This window comes from the organism of the source record quoted next, unplaced genomic scaffold, assembly GCF_019419815.1.
Source record: "Pyrus x bretschneideri cultivar Hongxiangsu unplaced genomic scaffold, Pyrus_bretschneideri_v1 Contig25, whole genome shotgun sequence".
NCBI lineage: Eukaryota > Viridiplantae > Streptophyta > Magnoliopsida > Rosales > Rosaceae > Pyrus > Pyrus x bretschneideri.
In genome coordinates this window covers 1,687,436-1,702,053 of record NW_025999557.1, presented here as the reverse complement: position 1 = coordinate 1,702,053, position 14,618 = coordinate 1,687,436, and the positions used below count along the sequence as shown (strand labels likewise).

Here is a 14,618-nt window from a genome sequence, read left to right as displayed (position 1 = left end):
GGGTAAATAGTTATGGTTAAATGGGTACACAGTTATGAGTATGGTTAACCGTTTATAAATGGTTATGGGTATGGGTATAACCGTTTATGCAATTACCCAATGGGTAAACGATTATGCGGATATGAACATAAACGGTTATGGGTAAATAACCGCTGTTACCCACCCACCATAACCATTGCCCATTCTTAGTGACACGTGGTGTATCACCCCATGTACCGGTTACACTGAAAAATTTCTCCTTCGGTTGATAAACTATGCAGAGAATGCAGTGGTGGGATACTTTTTCCAGTAGTGAATCGAAACCATTTTGGAGGGAGTCCCACCACCCCAATCCTCCTCACCTCCCTCCCACCCCAGCTGTTGCTAGCTGTCCCTAATCCCCACCCCCATGTGACCCACCTCCCTCCCTCTCCAAAACCTCAGGGCCTTAAAAAAATGTCCCCAAAAATCCAAAGGAAATGCCACTCATTCATTTATGTTTATGATTATTATGCTAGCTGCATGTTGCATTCTGATTCCTGTTTCTCCTGCAGCTGCCCATGTACTCCTGCTGCCCTGCTCACTTCCCTTTAATATATCTCTTTACTGTTTTTTTAGGACTCCCGAGATTTATTTGCCCTAAATATTAAGGGATCATTGCAGTTGTAGGTTGTTTGTTGGGTTGGTTGTTGGTGTTTCCATTTTCTTTTTCTTTTTTCATTTTTTTCCTTGGGATTTGGTTTCTGGTTTTGGGTTTCTCTCTCTAATTACACACATATTTTAGGGTACCCTATATTTGGGAGGGGAGGTCGCATTGAGAGAATGGCACAATTACCTCCTAAAATACCAAGCATGACACAAAATTGGCCATCCTTCCCTCACCAAAAGCTACCCGCCATGGCCAATTTCATCCCCACCACGACGACCACTTCTGCCGCCGCAATTCAACCCTCGTCCAACCAACCGAACCAACAACAACAATCCTCGTCGTGCAATTGGATGGACGAGTTCCTCGACTTCTCCTCCGCCAGGCGCGGGGCCCATCGGAGGTCTGCAAGCGACTCCATTGCCTTTCTCGAGTCCCCGTTGATACTTGACGAGGAATGCAGGAATCCTACCGCCACCATGATGCATCATCACGGATCCACCAACAACCTTGGCTTCGACAGACTGGACGACGAGCAGCTCATGTCCATGTTCTCCGACGACATGTCCGTGACCGTGCCACCTACCATCTCGTCGTCCAACCCGTCCACGCCGTCCGACCAGAACAGCAATAACGACGAGAACAATATTAATAATGTCAATAATAATAACATGAAGCCATTGATGCTTCATTTGGACCAGCAGCAGCAGCCTAAAACGGAGCCCGGAGAGGTTGAAAGCTCGTCGTGCGAGGCTGACGCTAATGCTCAATCTCATCCGCCACCGCCCACCTCCCCGGCTGACCCCAAGAGGGTCAAAAGGTAATTTCACAACAATGTGTTTAATTTACAATTTTGTTACAAGATTATGCATGCACGGTTTGGACATTCAAAAAATTTGGGTTGCTGCCAAAATGTCATTAATTATAACTAGATAGCTTAATTTAATTACAAACATTTTTGGGTTGTGATTGTAGGATTTTGGCAAACCGGCAATCAGCACAGAGGTCGAGAGTGAGAAAATTGCAATATATTTCGGAGCTTGAGCGCAGCGTTACAACATTACAGGTATACAAGAAGATCAATTACTTTGCTTTGCTTAATTCCTTATCATTGGTAATTAACTTGGTCTGGTGAATAATTGAATTAATTAAACTTGTATGTGTTGTGATTAATGAAAATATTTGAAGTCGGAGGTATCGGCGCTGTCACCAAGGGTTGCATTTCTAGACCACCAAAGGTTGATTCTAAACGTTGATAATAGTGCTCTCAAGCAACGGATTGCTGCTTTGGCTCAAGACAAGCTTTTCAAAGATGGTAATTAAGATATAAGTTTAATTAATAAACCATGATTAATTAGTGTTTATTTAGTGATATGAAGATAATACATGCATGAACCCTTTAGGCTTTATCTCAATCTTCATCTTATGGTGGAGAACAAATTCATAGGAATATCACCGAAAGTCCTTTCTTTCCTTTCGCTGTCCAACTTCCTTAATAGGAAAAAAAAAAAGTATTGATTTAGAAATACCTTTTAATCCCTTCCCAAAAAAAAAAAAAAAAAGAGAAAGTGGAAGCATAATTGTATTCTATTGCATTATTATTAACCCTAATTGTTACTACTAGTTGTTTTTCTATTAAACATTGATACGATTAAGAGTGCTGATCTCAAGATTTATTTTCACATCTGGTGTAGCCAAATTGGCTAGAACAGTGTGCTCTCTACTGCATTCAAGTTTGAATTTTTTTTTTCATAATTTAAATAAATGTAGTTCAGAATATCTTACATGTAACCAAATAAAAACATACATTTTATCCAAATTCCCAAAATTTGTTTTTGTTCCAAATTTTATGTCAACTTGACATTTTGCAGCTCATCAAGAGGCACTAAAGAAGGAAATAGAGAGGTTAAGGCAGGTCTATCACCACCAAACCCTAAAGAAGATGGACAACCAAGGAAACCGAAACCAAAACGCTCAACAGCATCAACAGCAACAGCAGCAGCAGCAATCAAACCCAGACATCATGGTCTGTACGGATCACAATGAGCAGCAAATTCCCAATTGAAGTCGAAGATGCATCGTGAATGATATAATATACAATGCAGAATGCAGATGCATATAGTGGCATATAATGCTAACTTTGGCCTTACATTCACGTGAAGTGTTTCCACTTATATGCGCTATATGTGGTACCCCTGACAATGTAGTGAGATTGGAGGCTAGAACATGGACACGTGGACTGCTTGGATAGGGTGCTGAAAACATTTTTTTTTATTTTCAGTAATCAATTATTTTTGTTGGGGAGGTTGGCCACTTGGCTTTGTTTTTTCCTTTTTTTTTTTTTTCTTCAGATTATTATTTTCAGATTTCTTTGTTTTTTTTTTTTTTTTAACTTTTGATTAATTTTGGAAGAATGGTTGGGGATTTTTTTTTTTTCCTTGGCGGGGAGGGAGGGATCTGTAACATTGAAGAAGAACTGGTCCGGGGAGGAGTGGTCATGTCTGAGTCTAATTGTTGTATCTTTTTTCTGTGCTTTTCTTTCCCCTTCGGACTAATAATGTGTTATGCCAAATATTTATATTATTTGATTTTTTTGAAAAAAAAAAAACTGTAAAATATATCAAAATTCATATGCATCTTGAATTGTTTATCTGAATTTTGATTAAATATGCCATTTGTTCTGAATGATTCATTGTAATTTCATACCTTAGTTTATCCAAATTGGTTCGACCAGTGTGTTTTCTTTTGCATCCAAGTTCAAATCTCTTTCTCTCTACTTTAAATAAATTCAGCATAGACTACTAATGTATCAAATGAAAAAGAAAAAAAAGGAAAAAAAAACCCTTGGTATTTAAGATCGACAATTGTATGATATTGCATTATTTCGAGTAACATCCATTTAAGTTTGGGCCAAAGATTAGATCTTAAATTCACTTAGTTGTACTAGACGACTTGACACTAAACCTAATAGGTTGAAATTAGATAACAACTAGCCTAAAAAACTTAGGGGGTGTTGGTTTGACCGGATTAGGGGGGACTGGACTAGACTAACTAATTGCTAGGTAGTCTCATGTTTGGTTTGCACAAGGATTAGGTTTAATGGGATTAGATGGGACATGTTGGGATTAAAGACTTCGTTAGGTGTTCTTGGCCAAGAACCCCAATTTCGGCCGAACTCGTAAGACCACTTGCGAGAGAGAGTCGTCACCATCACTCCCTGCATTCCCTGCTCCCTCCTTGCCCTACTTCCTCATCCTCATCCTCATCACCCTCATCTCTGTGTCCTGCTTCCCCTCATCAGCATCGTGGTTGCCCTCCACCTAAATCGCCCCTCCTCCCACCCCGTTCGATCTCAGTCGAACTAACCCTCTCTCTCTCTGTCTCTCACTCTCTCTGGTTCTTTTGAATTTTTTCCATCTGTTTTTTTATTTTTTATTTATTTATGGAATCTGGGTTTATTGAAAGGCGTTGAATTTCAGAATTTAAGTTGAGTTTTTGCAGGTTGTATAATGCGATTTAGTTAAGGTTTATGTGTTAGAGTTTGTCAATTTGTTAAATTTTATGGACTGATTGGATTCTACCCGTTGTGTTGATTGTTTGATGGGTTTCAAGCATATTGCTATGTGTGTGTGTGTAGTGTGCAATGTGCAATGTGCAATGTGCTCCAGGGCTCTAGGGACAATGACATGGAGAAAGAGTCCCTGCTTGTAATTTCCAGTGAAGAAGAAGAAGAAAGAGTCCCTGTTTGGACCCAATTTGAGTTGTTTGTGCTAATTTGGTGTTGGATTTGTGAATTGCATGTTGAAATTTTTATTATCCTACTTCTTAGTTCGACACTGCACCAAACGCATCACTAAGTTAATCCAACTTAGTCTAGTCTAAGACAGTTCAGCTTAGTCCCTGCAGCTAGTCCAGTCCGAAATAGTCCGATGCAACAAACGCACCCTTAAGTTGTTAAGAAATCTCTTTGTCACCAATATGGCTTTGTATCTTTCAACCGTATCATTTAATATCTGCTTTAGAGTGTAACTCCTAAATCTACATTCCAAATTTCCAATTCATTTCTCGACGGAAGAGGAACCAGTTTCACTTGTCTTGCATCTCTTCATTCGTTGCATTTGTTCTTCCGTTTAGGATCTTTCATAGCCTCTTGTGCGCTAACCGGAATCGATACAGAGGAAAATTACTTCACAAAAGCAATATATGGTGCAGGAAATTTGCAAGTTTTACACATGATTATTGATAAGATACTTTATGTGCTTGATTTTGAAGCTAAAGATACATATGATCTTCGAGCCTCATGTTGGCCATAAGTTAACCGGTTTAACGCAGAGTACTTGAATACAGAAGTGGATACAAACACACATATTTGGTACAATGACACTTGCATTATTGCACTCTGTACACAGTAGGGTTGTGTGTTTGCTTACAGTCTTCGTATATGTACGCTACTATTTTTATTTGTCTAAACTCGGCACGGCAGTCTCCGCTTTAATCCGCCCTTCCACGTTTGAAATGTGATTTTAGTCCAATCCAGCACTGGTAATAATCACGATCAATGAACGGAGACTCGAGAGCCATGTGCATAAAAGCCAAAGTATCACTGATTCTAAATGGTCCTGCCTCAGTTCCTAGCGCAATGGTAGCCTGTGAGTCCAACTGTCACAGTAATTGATCATTCAGCGTTTACAGTTATTGTACCACTAAACAAGTGAAAATCTAAATCCAGTCAACTAGCACAAAGGAAAAGAAAATTGAAACCCAAGTCAACCAAATCTAAATCCAGTGAATTCACTAAAAAACTAAAATATTTCAGTGAACATCAAGCCTTTCCTTCCGTGCTACTAGAAAAAGGGTGTGAACAGAGAATCTCGTGACTGCTAGAAAAAATATTTCGGTGAACATCAAGCCTCTCTATCTTTGGGTAAATTTTTTGTTTTAATATAAAATTTTAACGGTTAAGATGTTCATAGTATCGGATGCTCTAGAGCACTATTATAAAGAATCTCGTGACTACATCGTATGAGTTTATATATTAGGACAAGAAAATAAAGATATAAGACATACATAAAACAGATCACCGTTATATGATTTTTTTTGTCAAATAATATAATAATGTAGATAAGTTTCCTTATACTTCACGTGACATTCTATTTTATTCGCGTATTAAGTCAAGATGTGCAAAATGTGAAGAAAAAAATGTGCATAAACTCTTTCCGATAGTAGAAAAATTAATCAATATATGACTGCAAATTTACGTTTAAATAAAAACAGTAAACGAAGCTTTTAACAAATCCGCTGTAGCAATACTAAACTTGGAATATTGATCTACCGGGTTCGACTCCCGGCAGCGGAACATTTTTTTTTTCATTTATTTTAATTTTTATTCATAAACTTCTCAACCAAACCTTGGAACCCAAATTTTCTACTCGTTCTTCAATCTGCGAGCGTATTCCTGGTCTTTGTTGATTGGTTCAGTAAATGGTTTTATATGGTAAGAAAGTCGCCAAGTTTATTCGGAGTTAGTCGGATCAGACGAGACGGGTAGGTCTGGTTCTCTGAACCCTGCTAAGAAAGCCGGCATCGGCTCCACTACAGATACTTGGGTCGAAAGTAGATCCTAACAAATTGGAATTCCTTCTTAAAAAGTCTGACAGTTACCTTACCAACGCCTGCGCTGTTATGGTGATGATTCCTTCTTTTTCTGCTATGAGATACTGCACTAACATTAAGATCCAACCTGTTATGATTCATTCGCAAAACTTGTTCAACTGCATCAAAAGGGTACATGATTTTTCTCACTTTGATACTCTATGTTGTCGACGAGAATGAGTTCATCATTCTCGCAATCAGATAGAAGGGACTAGTGTTTTGACAGATTATTAATTGTTTCTTATCGTTTTCTTCTCGTATATATTTTGCAGAAGAATATAGTGCCGAGTCCCCACTGGAGATGAGAGCTTTGCATTTAGATGCTACCTATGCAGACTACAACACCGGGAGAGAATTTGCTTCATGTTTCCTGAAGCTTTCTCTGTGTTAGCAAGATTCCATCATCTCCACAAATCTCTCCTCAATCCTCTTGATTTGTGTTAAATTTAGAATGATTGTATAGGGTTGACTTGGTGTTTTCAATTGTAATAAATTATTGTATCAAATATGTTCTATATATCTTGTAATTCTGGAATGAATGAAATATAGGAAAATCATTTTCTACATGGTATCACCTAGGTCTAGGCTCCTTCTTCTCGAAAAACCCTAGCCGATCCCTGCCTCCTTCTTCTCGGAAAAACACTAGCCGATCCCTACCTCTTCTCCCATGGCTACCTCCGGCCCTAGTATTGCTAGCTTCCTGAAATTAGATGAAGACAATTATCCTGAATGGCTTCGCCAGATGAAACCATTCCTTATTGGTCAAGGACTCTACAAGTTTGTTGATGGCTCTCACCCAAAACCTTCAGCTACCATTCTTGCCGTGACCCCCACCCCTTCTTCCCCCACCAATGCTCCAGCTGCTACTGTTCCTAATCCGGCTTTGCTCCCATGGATTCAACAAGACCAACTTGTGGTGAGTTACATCACTACTACGCTAACCAAGCCCATTATTTCTCTTACCATCGGTTGCGAGACAGCCCAGGCCATATGGGAATGTCTTCATCATCATTTTTCCCAAACCTCCATTGCTAGCTCCGCCTCACTTCAGTTTCAACTCCTCGACCTCACAAAAGGAACCAAATCTCTTAATGAATACTTGCTCCAAGTCAAACACATTGCTGACTCCTTGGCTGCCATCAACAAACCTGTGGATCCTGAGTATTTAGTCACTCTCACTCTTCGCGGCCTTGGTCCAGAATATCTCATGCTTCGAACCGCCATTCTTCAAGGTTCTTCCCTTCCAACCTTCACTGAGCTTCGCTCTCGCATCCTAGCCTTTGAAGCCCAAGATCCCCACTTCCACGCATCATCTTCATCCTCCCATGCTCTCTTTAATAACCACCTTCCACCATCGGCTTCTCAAAACCTAGCTCCACCTCAACCTACCCCGGGACATAAGCCCCACAATCCCAAGGGTTTCCATCGAAACCATATTGGATGTGGTAACTACCGTAACAACCGGTTTTCTCACCGCCGGTACAACAATAATCCTGGCTTCTCTCTTCCCCTGGCGCAAGGTCAGCAACCATGGCTTCCCCGCCCCCTTTCTTGGTCTGCTTCAACTAATGGACTGTTGGGTCCTCCTCCCACCTGGTGTCCCAATTGCAACACCAATCAACACAACCAGGCTCACTGCCCGCACCGGTACACCGGCCCTGCTCAGTTCCCTCCTTTCGCTGGTGCACATATGGCTCACACCGCGGCTGCGGCCGATCCTGTTTGGTATCCTGATACCGGCGCCACTCATCACATGACGGGTCCCGGCACTTTCCTTCAAAACCCGTATCCCTCCAATGGTAATCAAAATGTATTTATGGGTAATGGAGATTCCATGCATGTTACCCACACCGGTACTCTCCCTTTTTCTTTAGGCTCTTCTACATTCACTCTTCGTGATGTTTTTCGCATTCCCGCCATTCGCAAAAATTTACTTTCCGTTGCTAGGTTCACCAAAGATAATCGTGTCTTTTTCCTTTTTGCTCCAGATTTCTATCAAATTTATGATTTGCTCACCGGTGCACTCTTATTTCAGGGCCCTTGTGAAGATGGCTTGTATCCTCTTCAACTTTCCTCCACCCGTCAGCCCCTTGCTCCTCATGCTCTTACCACTCTTCATTCCTCTACTTGGCATCGTCGTCTCGGTCACTCGTCGTCTTCTGTTCTTTCCCACCTAGGACCTTTGTTAGGAAAAGAAATAAAATTTAATAAAACATTCTGTACGGATTGTGCTATAAGCAAATCCACACAATTACCGTTTTCGAATCGTAATATTTCAGTCTCATTTTCTTTTCACCTCATTCACTCCGATGTTTGGATGTCTCTTGTGCCCTCTATTAGTGGCTTTCGGTATTATGTTCTTTTTACGGATGATTTTTCGCGTTATTCTTGGATTTATCCCATGCGCCGTAAATCGGAAGTGTTTACACACTTTCAAACATTTGTTGCCATGGCACAGAATCTCTTCAACTCTAGTATTAAAATCTTACAGAGTGATAATGGTACTGAATATGTGAACAATGCATTTGCCAATTTTTGTAACACCTTGGGTATCCAACAACGGTTCTCATGCCCTCACACCCCTCAACAAAATGGCGTCGCCGAAAGAAAACATCGCCATATTGCTGACATGATTCGCAATCTTCTTCATACTGCTCATTTACCTTTTTCCTATTGGACTGAAGCGGCTCTCACCGCGGTTCATCTCATTAATCTTCTTCCTACACCCCTCCTAAATTGGGAATCCCCATATGCCAAACTCTTCCATCGCTCTCCCTCTTACTCTCATCTCCGCGTCTTCGGTTGTTCATGTTTTCCCAACCTCAGTCCTTATACATCCCACAAACTTTCTCCTCGTTCTTTAGAATGTGTCTTCATTGGTTACAATCCGAGTTATAAAGGTTATCGGTGTCTCCACCCTTCCACTGGTCGTGTCTATATCTCCCGTCATGTCATTTTTCAAGAAGATTATTTTCCTTTTACTAATTTGCAGGATCCTCATGCCTCTCCAACAGTTTTGTTGGACATTCAACCAATCGCACCTCCGCAGCCCCCGCTGCCGAGCCCTCCTCTACCACTGTCTTCCACTCCGCAGCCCCCGCTGCCGAGCCCTCCTCCGCAGATTACTTCTTCCCCCAGTGATCTACCGAGCACACCCCCCAACTCGCGGGCTCCAGCTGCTGCCCCTATTACAGCTCCACAGCCACTGCCAATGTCACTTCCACCGCAAGTCCCTTCTGATGATGCACCGACTGCACTGCCTCCTGTCTCACCGCATGCAATCCATGCAGATCCCATGATGTCTTCCCATGCTAGTTCCATGGCCCACGAACCACCTGTCACCACTGCTCCCTCTATGCATCCCATGGTAACCCGTCTCTGACTTGGCATCACCAAGCCCAAACATTCAACCGATGGCACCGTACGCTATCCTCTGCCCAAAGCTCTTATTACAACACTCTCTGACCTTGAGCCCACCTGCTTCTCTTAAGCCTCCAAAAGTCATGCGTGGCGTTCTGCAATGTCCGAAGAGATCAATGATCTCCTTAAAAATAATACATGGTCTCTCGTTCCTCCTTCATCTCATCACAACACGGTTGGTTCCAAGTGGGTGTTCCGGATCAAACGCAAGCCTGATGGATCTATTGACCGTTATAAAGCCCGTTTAGTCGCCAAAGGTTTCCATCAACAGCCCGGAGTCGATTATGGGGAGACCTTTAGCCCCGTTGTAAAACCTACCACCATTCGAACGGTTCTCAGTGTTCCCATTTCTCGTGGTTGGTCACTACGTCAACTTGATGTCAAAAATGCATTTCTTCACGGGTTCCTCCAAGAAGATGTTTACATGACTCAACCTCCCGGTTTCGTTGACCCTGATCGTCCCCATTACGTATGCAAGTTATACAAATCTCTCTACGGTCTCAAACAAGCGCCCCGCGCATGGTTCCATCGCATTAGCTCCTTCCTCATCACTGCCGGTTTTACACAAAGTGTTGCTGATCCATCCCTCTTCATTTATCGGTTTGGTTCTCACACCATATTTTTGCTCCTATATGTTGATGACATTGTTCTCACTGGTAGTGATAATGTTTTGCTCCAACGTTTTATTGATGCATTGGGCAGTGGTTTCGACATCAAAGATCTTGGTCCACTTCACTATTTCTTGGGATTGCAGGTTCTTCCTCATGGTGATTCTCTACACATCAATCAATTCAAATATGCTCATGATTTGTTACAAAAGCACAATCTTGAACATTGCAAGCCCGTCACTACACCCATCGCTGCAAAGGTGGTTTTGTCAAATACCGATGGTCCTCTCCTCTCTTCTCCCACGGAGTTTCGCGAATTTGTTGGCTGCCTTCAATATCTCACCTTGACACGTCCCGACATTACTTACGCGGTGAATACAGTTTCTCAGTTTATGAGTGCCCCTCGTGCTCCTCATCTTGTTGCCGCTAAGCGTATTCTTCGGTATGTCAAAGGAACTCTTGATCATGGTCTTATCTTTAAACCTCAATTACGAACCGCACGCCTTTGTGCTTACTCCGATGCCGATTGGGCGGGGTGCCCTGATACACGCCGCTCTACAAGTGGTTACTTAATTTACTTGGGTTCGAACCTTGTCTCATGGTGCTCAAAGAAACAGCCCACTATTGCTAGATCCAGTGCCGAGTCCGAATACAGGTCCCTCTCTCACTCTTGTGCAGAAACAACATGGTTATCCTATCTTCTCTATGAACTTGGCGTCTCTATACAGTTTCCTGTTCATCTTTACTGCGACAATCTCAGCGCCACCTACATGGCTGCCAACCCCGTCTTCCATGCTCGCACTCACCACATTGAACTTGACTACCACTTCGTCCGTGAAAAGGTTACTGTTGGTAGTCATCGCGTCTTCTTTGTGCCATCCATCGATCAGCCAGCTGATGTTCTTACTAAAGCGCTGCACAAGCCGCGCCACACCTTTCTTTGCTCCAAACTTGTCCAACCGAGGCCGTCCAGTTTGCGGGGGGGTGTTAGCAAGATTCCATCATCTCCACAAATCTCTCCTCAATCCTCTTGATTTGTGTTAAATTTAGAATGATTGTATAGGGTTGACTTGGTGTTTTCAATTGTAATAAATTATTGTATCAAATATGTTCTATATATCTTGTAATTCTGGAATGAATGAAATATAGGAAAATCATTTTCTACACTCTGTATGATGAGGACCGAATGTCCGCGTGTCTGAACGAAAATGAAAGTGTGTTCTAAGTTGCCCGTTGACATGGTTTTGCCCACAGGACGCGCGTGTTAGCCATTTTGCTGAAATACTCTGTTATTGCTGTTGTGAGCCGATAGACTCAGGCATCCATTCTCTACTTGTTGGAATGAAAAAAGCGCAGCTCATTGCTGATTGGCCATGATGCTTGCTAGATGTAGAGTGAGATGTAAATGTGGTTTTTACATCTCAAGCCTGAGTGGCCAGGATGCATGGGAGACCTTAACGGCCATAATTTGCTTTGTTCTCGTAACTATTTGGACTTCGAAGTGATTTTATTCTCGTATGTTTTTCTAAACGTTATGTGTATGTTGCATCATTTTCACCAGCAGTATTATACAGCAATTTGATTATTTGCACGTAAAATATATTGCATTACAACCACATTATTTGAGGATAACTACTCAACCTTTAAGGTTGTATTTGGTTTGCAAGGAGTATAAGATACTCTAGATTTCTAACCGTTAGATTTTGAATTTTATATATTTTTGTGAAACAAAAATCTAAATCTATTGGAGCCCTTTAGGAAGCGTATTTTTATTGGTGCCTAATTTTTAGTCTAACTGACAAAATTTATCACCAAACTTCATATATGGATCGCATCGTTTGCTGAAATAGTCTGCACACCCATCTTCGTCATTTCTCGGTTGAGCAGAAAAGAACCTACGGAGCAGCAACAGAGGTTCAAGTGTCTTGTTCGCCGTCTCTCTGCACCCAGCAAAGAGACCGATGTCTCTTGCCTCTACAACCTCCTACAGGCCTCCGTGACATCTGCACCTTACAGATTCAATGAACGTCATCCTGATTGTAAATCACAATTTCTGTGGGAAACCACCGAACAGGCCAAATCTTTATGATTTACGGTGTGATTGGAGACCGTACGTGGTTTGATTCTCTTCCGGCAAAGAGAGAGATATTTGCTCCATCATTTACATAAGTTGGGATTCTAAACCGATTTAATAAGTTTGGATAATCCGAGAGGATCCTACTTGAGTAAGGATATCACCAAAGGATCCGATTTGTTGGCATAACAAAGGATCCAAATGATAAGAACCAAGGTAAATAAAGAGGTCAAAAACGCAAAAATAATACATCATGTACTTATGATCTTGAGTACAATAGATTCAAACATTTCAGTAATATGAAAAATATTATGCACGTTCAAAAGGAGCACTGGCTATCAGCTCAGTGCCCAAAAAAAAATATTAGGTAAAACGACTAGCCTAAAAAACTTAGGTTGTCAAGAAATCTTTTTGCCACCAATCTGGCTTTGTATTTTTCAACCCTACCATTTTATTAACTTTAGAGTGTAGCTCCTAATTTTACATTCGAATTCATTTTTTGATGGGAAGAGGAACTAGTTCACTTGTGTCATTCTTCTGGAGAGCTTGCATCTCTTCATTCATTGCATTAGTTCTTCCATTTAGAATCTTTCATAGCCTCTTGTACGCTAACCAGAATCGATACAAAGGCAAATTACTTCACAAAGGCACATATGGTGTGGGGAATTTGCGAGTTTAACACGTGATTATTGATAAGATGCTTTATGTGCTTGATTTTGAACTAAAGATACATATAGTCTTTGAGCCTCATGCTGGCCATAAATTAACCGGTTTAACGCAGAGTACTTGAATACAGAAGTGGATACAAACAAGCATATTTGGTACACTAACACTTGTGTTATTGTACTATGTACACCTTAATCAGGTTTCTGCCCATTCTGAACATCTTCATTTTTAGCATCCGTCCCTTCACGTGTGAAATGTGATTGCAGTCCAATCCCGCACTGGTAATAATCATGATCAATGAACGGAGACTCGAGAGCCCATGTGCATACTCTGGGGATTAAACATGATTCAAACATAAAAGCCAAAGTGTCAGTTATTCTAAATGGTCCTGCCTCATTTCCACGTGCAATGACAGCCTGTGAGTCCAACAGAGTCATGTTACACAAGGTCTGATCATTCAGCGCTTACAGTTATTGTATGACTATACAAGTGAAAATCGAAATCCCAGTCAACCACATCGGCTCGGCGAATTCACCCAAAATAAAATATCAGTGAACATCAAGCCGTTCTTTCCGTACTACTAGAAAAGTGTGTGAACATTTGACATCACCAAAATATGTAGTTTGTTTTCCTGTGTATCCATCACAAGAATATAAGTTGCGCCACCCGTAATTTCTCATCCATAGTAGCATGGCTCTACTGACATCTCCACCGGAACCAAAGTATGGAGTAAGGACAAAAGAAACAAAGCTCTGTGCTAAATTTGAAATGGGAGAAGAGAGAGCATCTTTTATTTATTATTCTGTTTTTTATGTATGTTTTGGTATCAGGACCATGGAGAGTCATGCAGCTATGAAGCTAGGCTTGCACCACCAGAAAGAAAACCATCGGCTTTCGCCTGAAAACAAGAATACATGTTAATTCTTCTCTGCTGAGTCTAACATATAGATGATCCTTAAACCTTACAAAAAGCCAGGTCGCTGGGAAACAACCGGTTCAAGTATTTGGTAATGAGATCAAAGTTTGTAGCTTTCTGGGTTTAATTGGTGTTCGAAACCGAATAGTAGTAAATTAGAAAAAACACCCCGACAATTATAAATTTTATGAAAAACACACTTTGAAAGCTCGATGAGAAAGGGAAAAATCCCGTCATTTGCCCACTTGTCATGCTCTAATTGATTCTTGGGTTTTTTTTCTTCCAAAGATTGAACTTGAAGTGTTTTTATCGAGCTATTTGATTGTTTTGAGAATAACCCTTTAACGGTATGGTAATTTTATTGTTGGTTTTTGGTAATGGGGTTTGGGTTTTGATGTAAATGCTTGAGTCTTCAATCTTCAGGAATGAGTCTTCAATCTTCTGTTTTGGCGTTGAATTACGTTTTCGTCTCTTTTATCTGATTTAGGATGTAAATATGGTGCCTTTAGGAGATACCATATGCAAGACATCATCTGATCACTTGTGTTTGTTTCTTCCAGTCTCACGCAATCAAAGGAGTTTGAAAATGAACCGCTGTTGATGATTGTAGGATTGACATACCAGCAACTGTGGTATTCCAACTTCCAAAAGAGATGC

General features: G+C 41.1%; 1 protein-coding gene across 2 annotated transcripts; it reads left to right on the top strand.

Moving 5' to 3' along the window:
- The first annotated feature begins 400 nt into the window (after positions 1-400).
- On the top strand, positions 401-2,929 carry LOC103932533 (basic leucine zipper 34). 2 transcript variants are annotated; one of them, XM_048586882.1, is made up of 5 exons: positions 415-541; positions 764-1,445; positions 1,601-1,691; positions 1,814-1,940; positions 2,497-2,929. In XM_048586882.1, the coding sequence occupies exons 1-5, from the start codon at positions 436-438 to the stop codon at positions 2,688-2,690; spliced, it is 1,200 nt and encodes a 399-aa protein (XP_048442839.1). In that variant the 5' UTR covers positions 415-435; the 3' UTR covers positions 2,691-2,929. The 2 variants fall into 2 exon arrangements, with proteins under 2 accessions (XP_009340434.2, XP_048442839.1); XM_009342159.3 differs by having other exon boundaries at positions 401-1,445.
- Positions 2,930-14,618: the final 11,689 nt, after the last annotated feature.

Excerpts from the sequence above, each read along its gene's own strand:
- LOC103932533 (XM_048586882.1), top strand. The coding sequence starts at position 436 with ATGTCCCCAAAAATCCAAAGGAAATGCCACTCATTCATTTATGTTTAT. Across the intron at positions 1,446-1,600 it reads GACCCCAAGAGGGTCAAAAG|GATTTTGGCAAACCGGCAAT; the intron begins GTAATTTCACAA and ends TTGTGATTGTAG. Across the intron at positions 1,692-1,813 it reads GCAGCGTTACAACATTACAG|TCGGAGGTATCGGCGCTGTC; the intron begins GTATACAAGAAG and ends AAATATTTGAAG.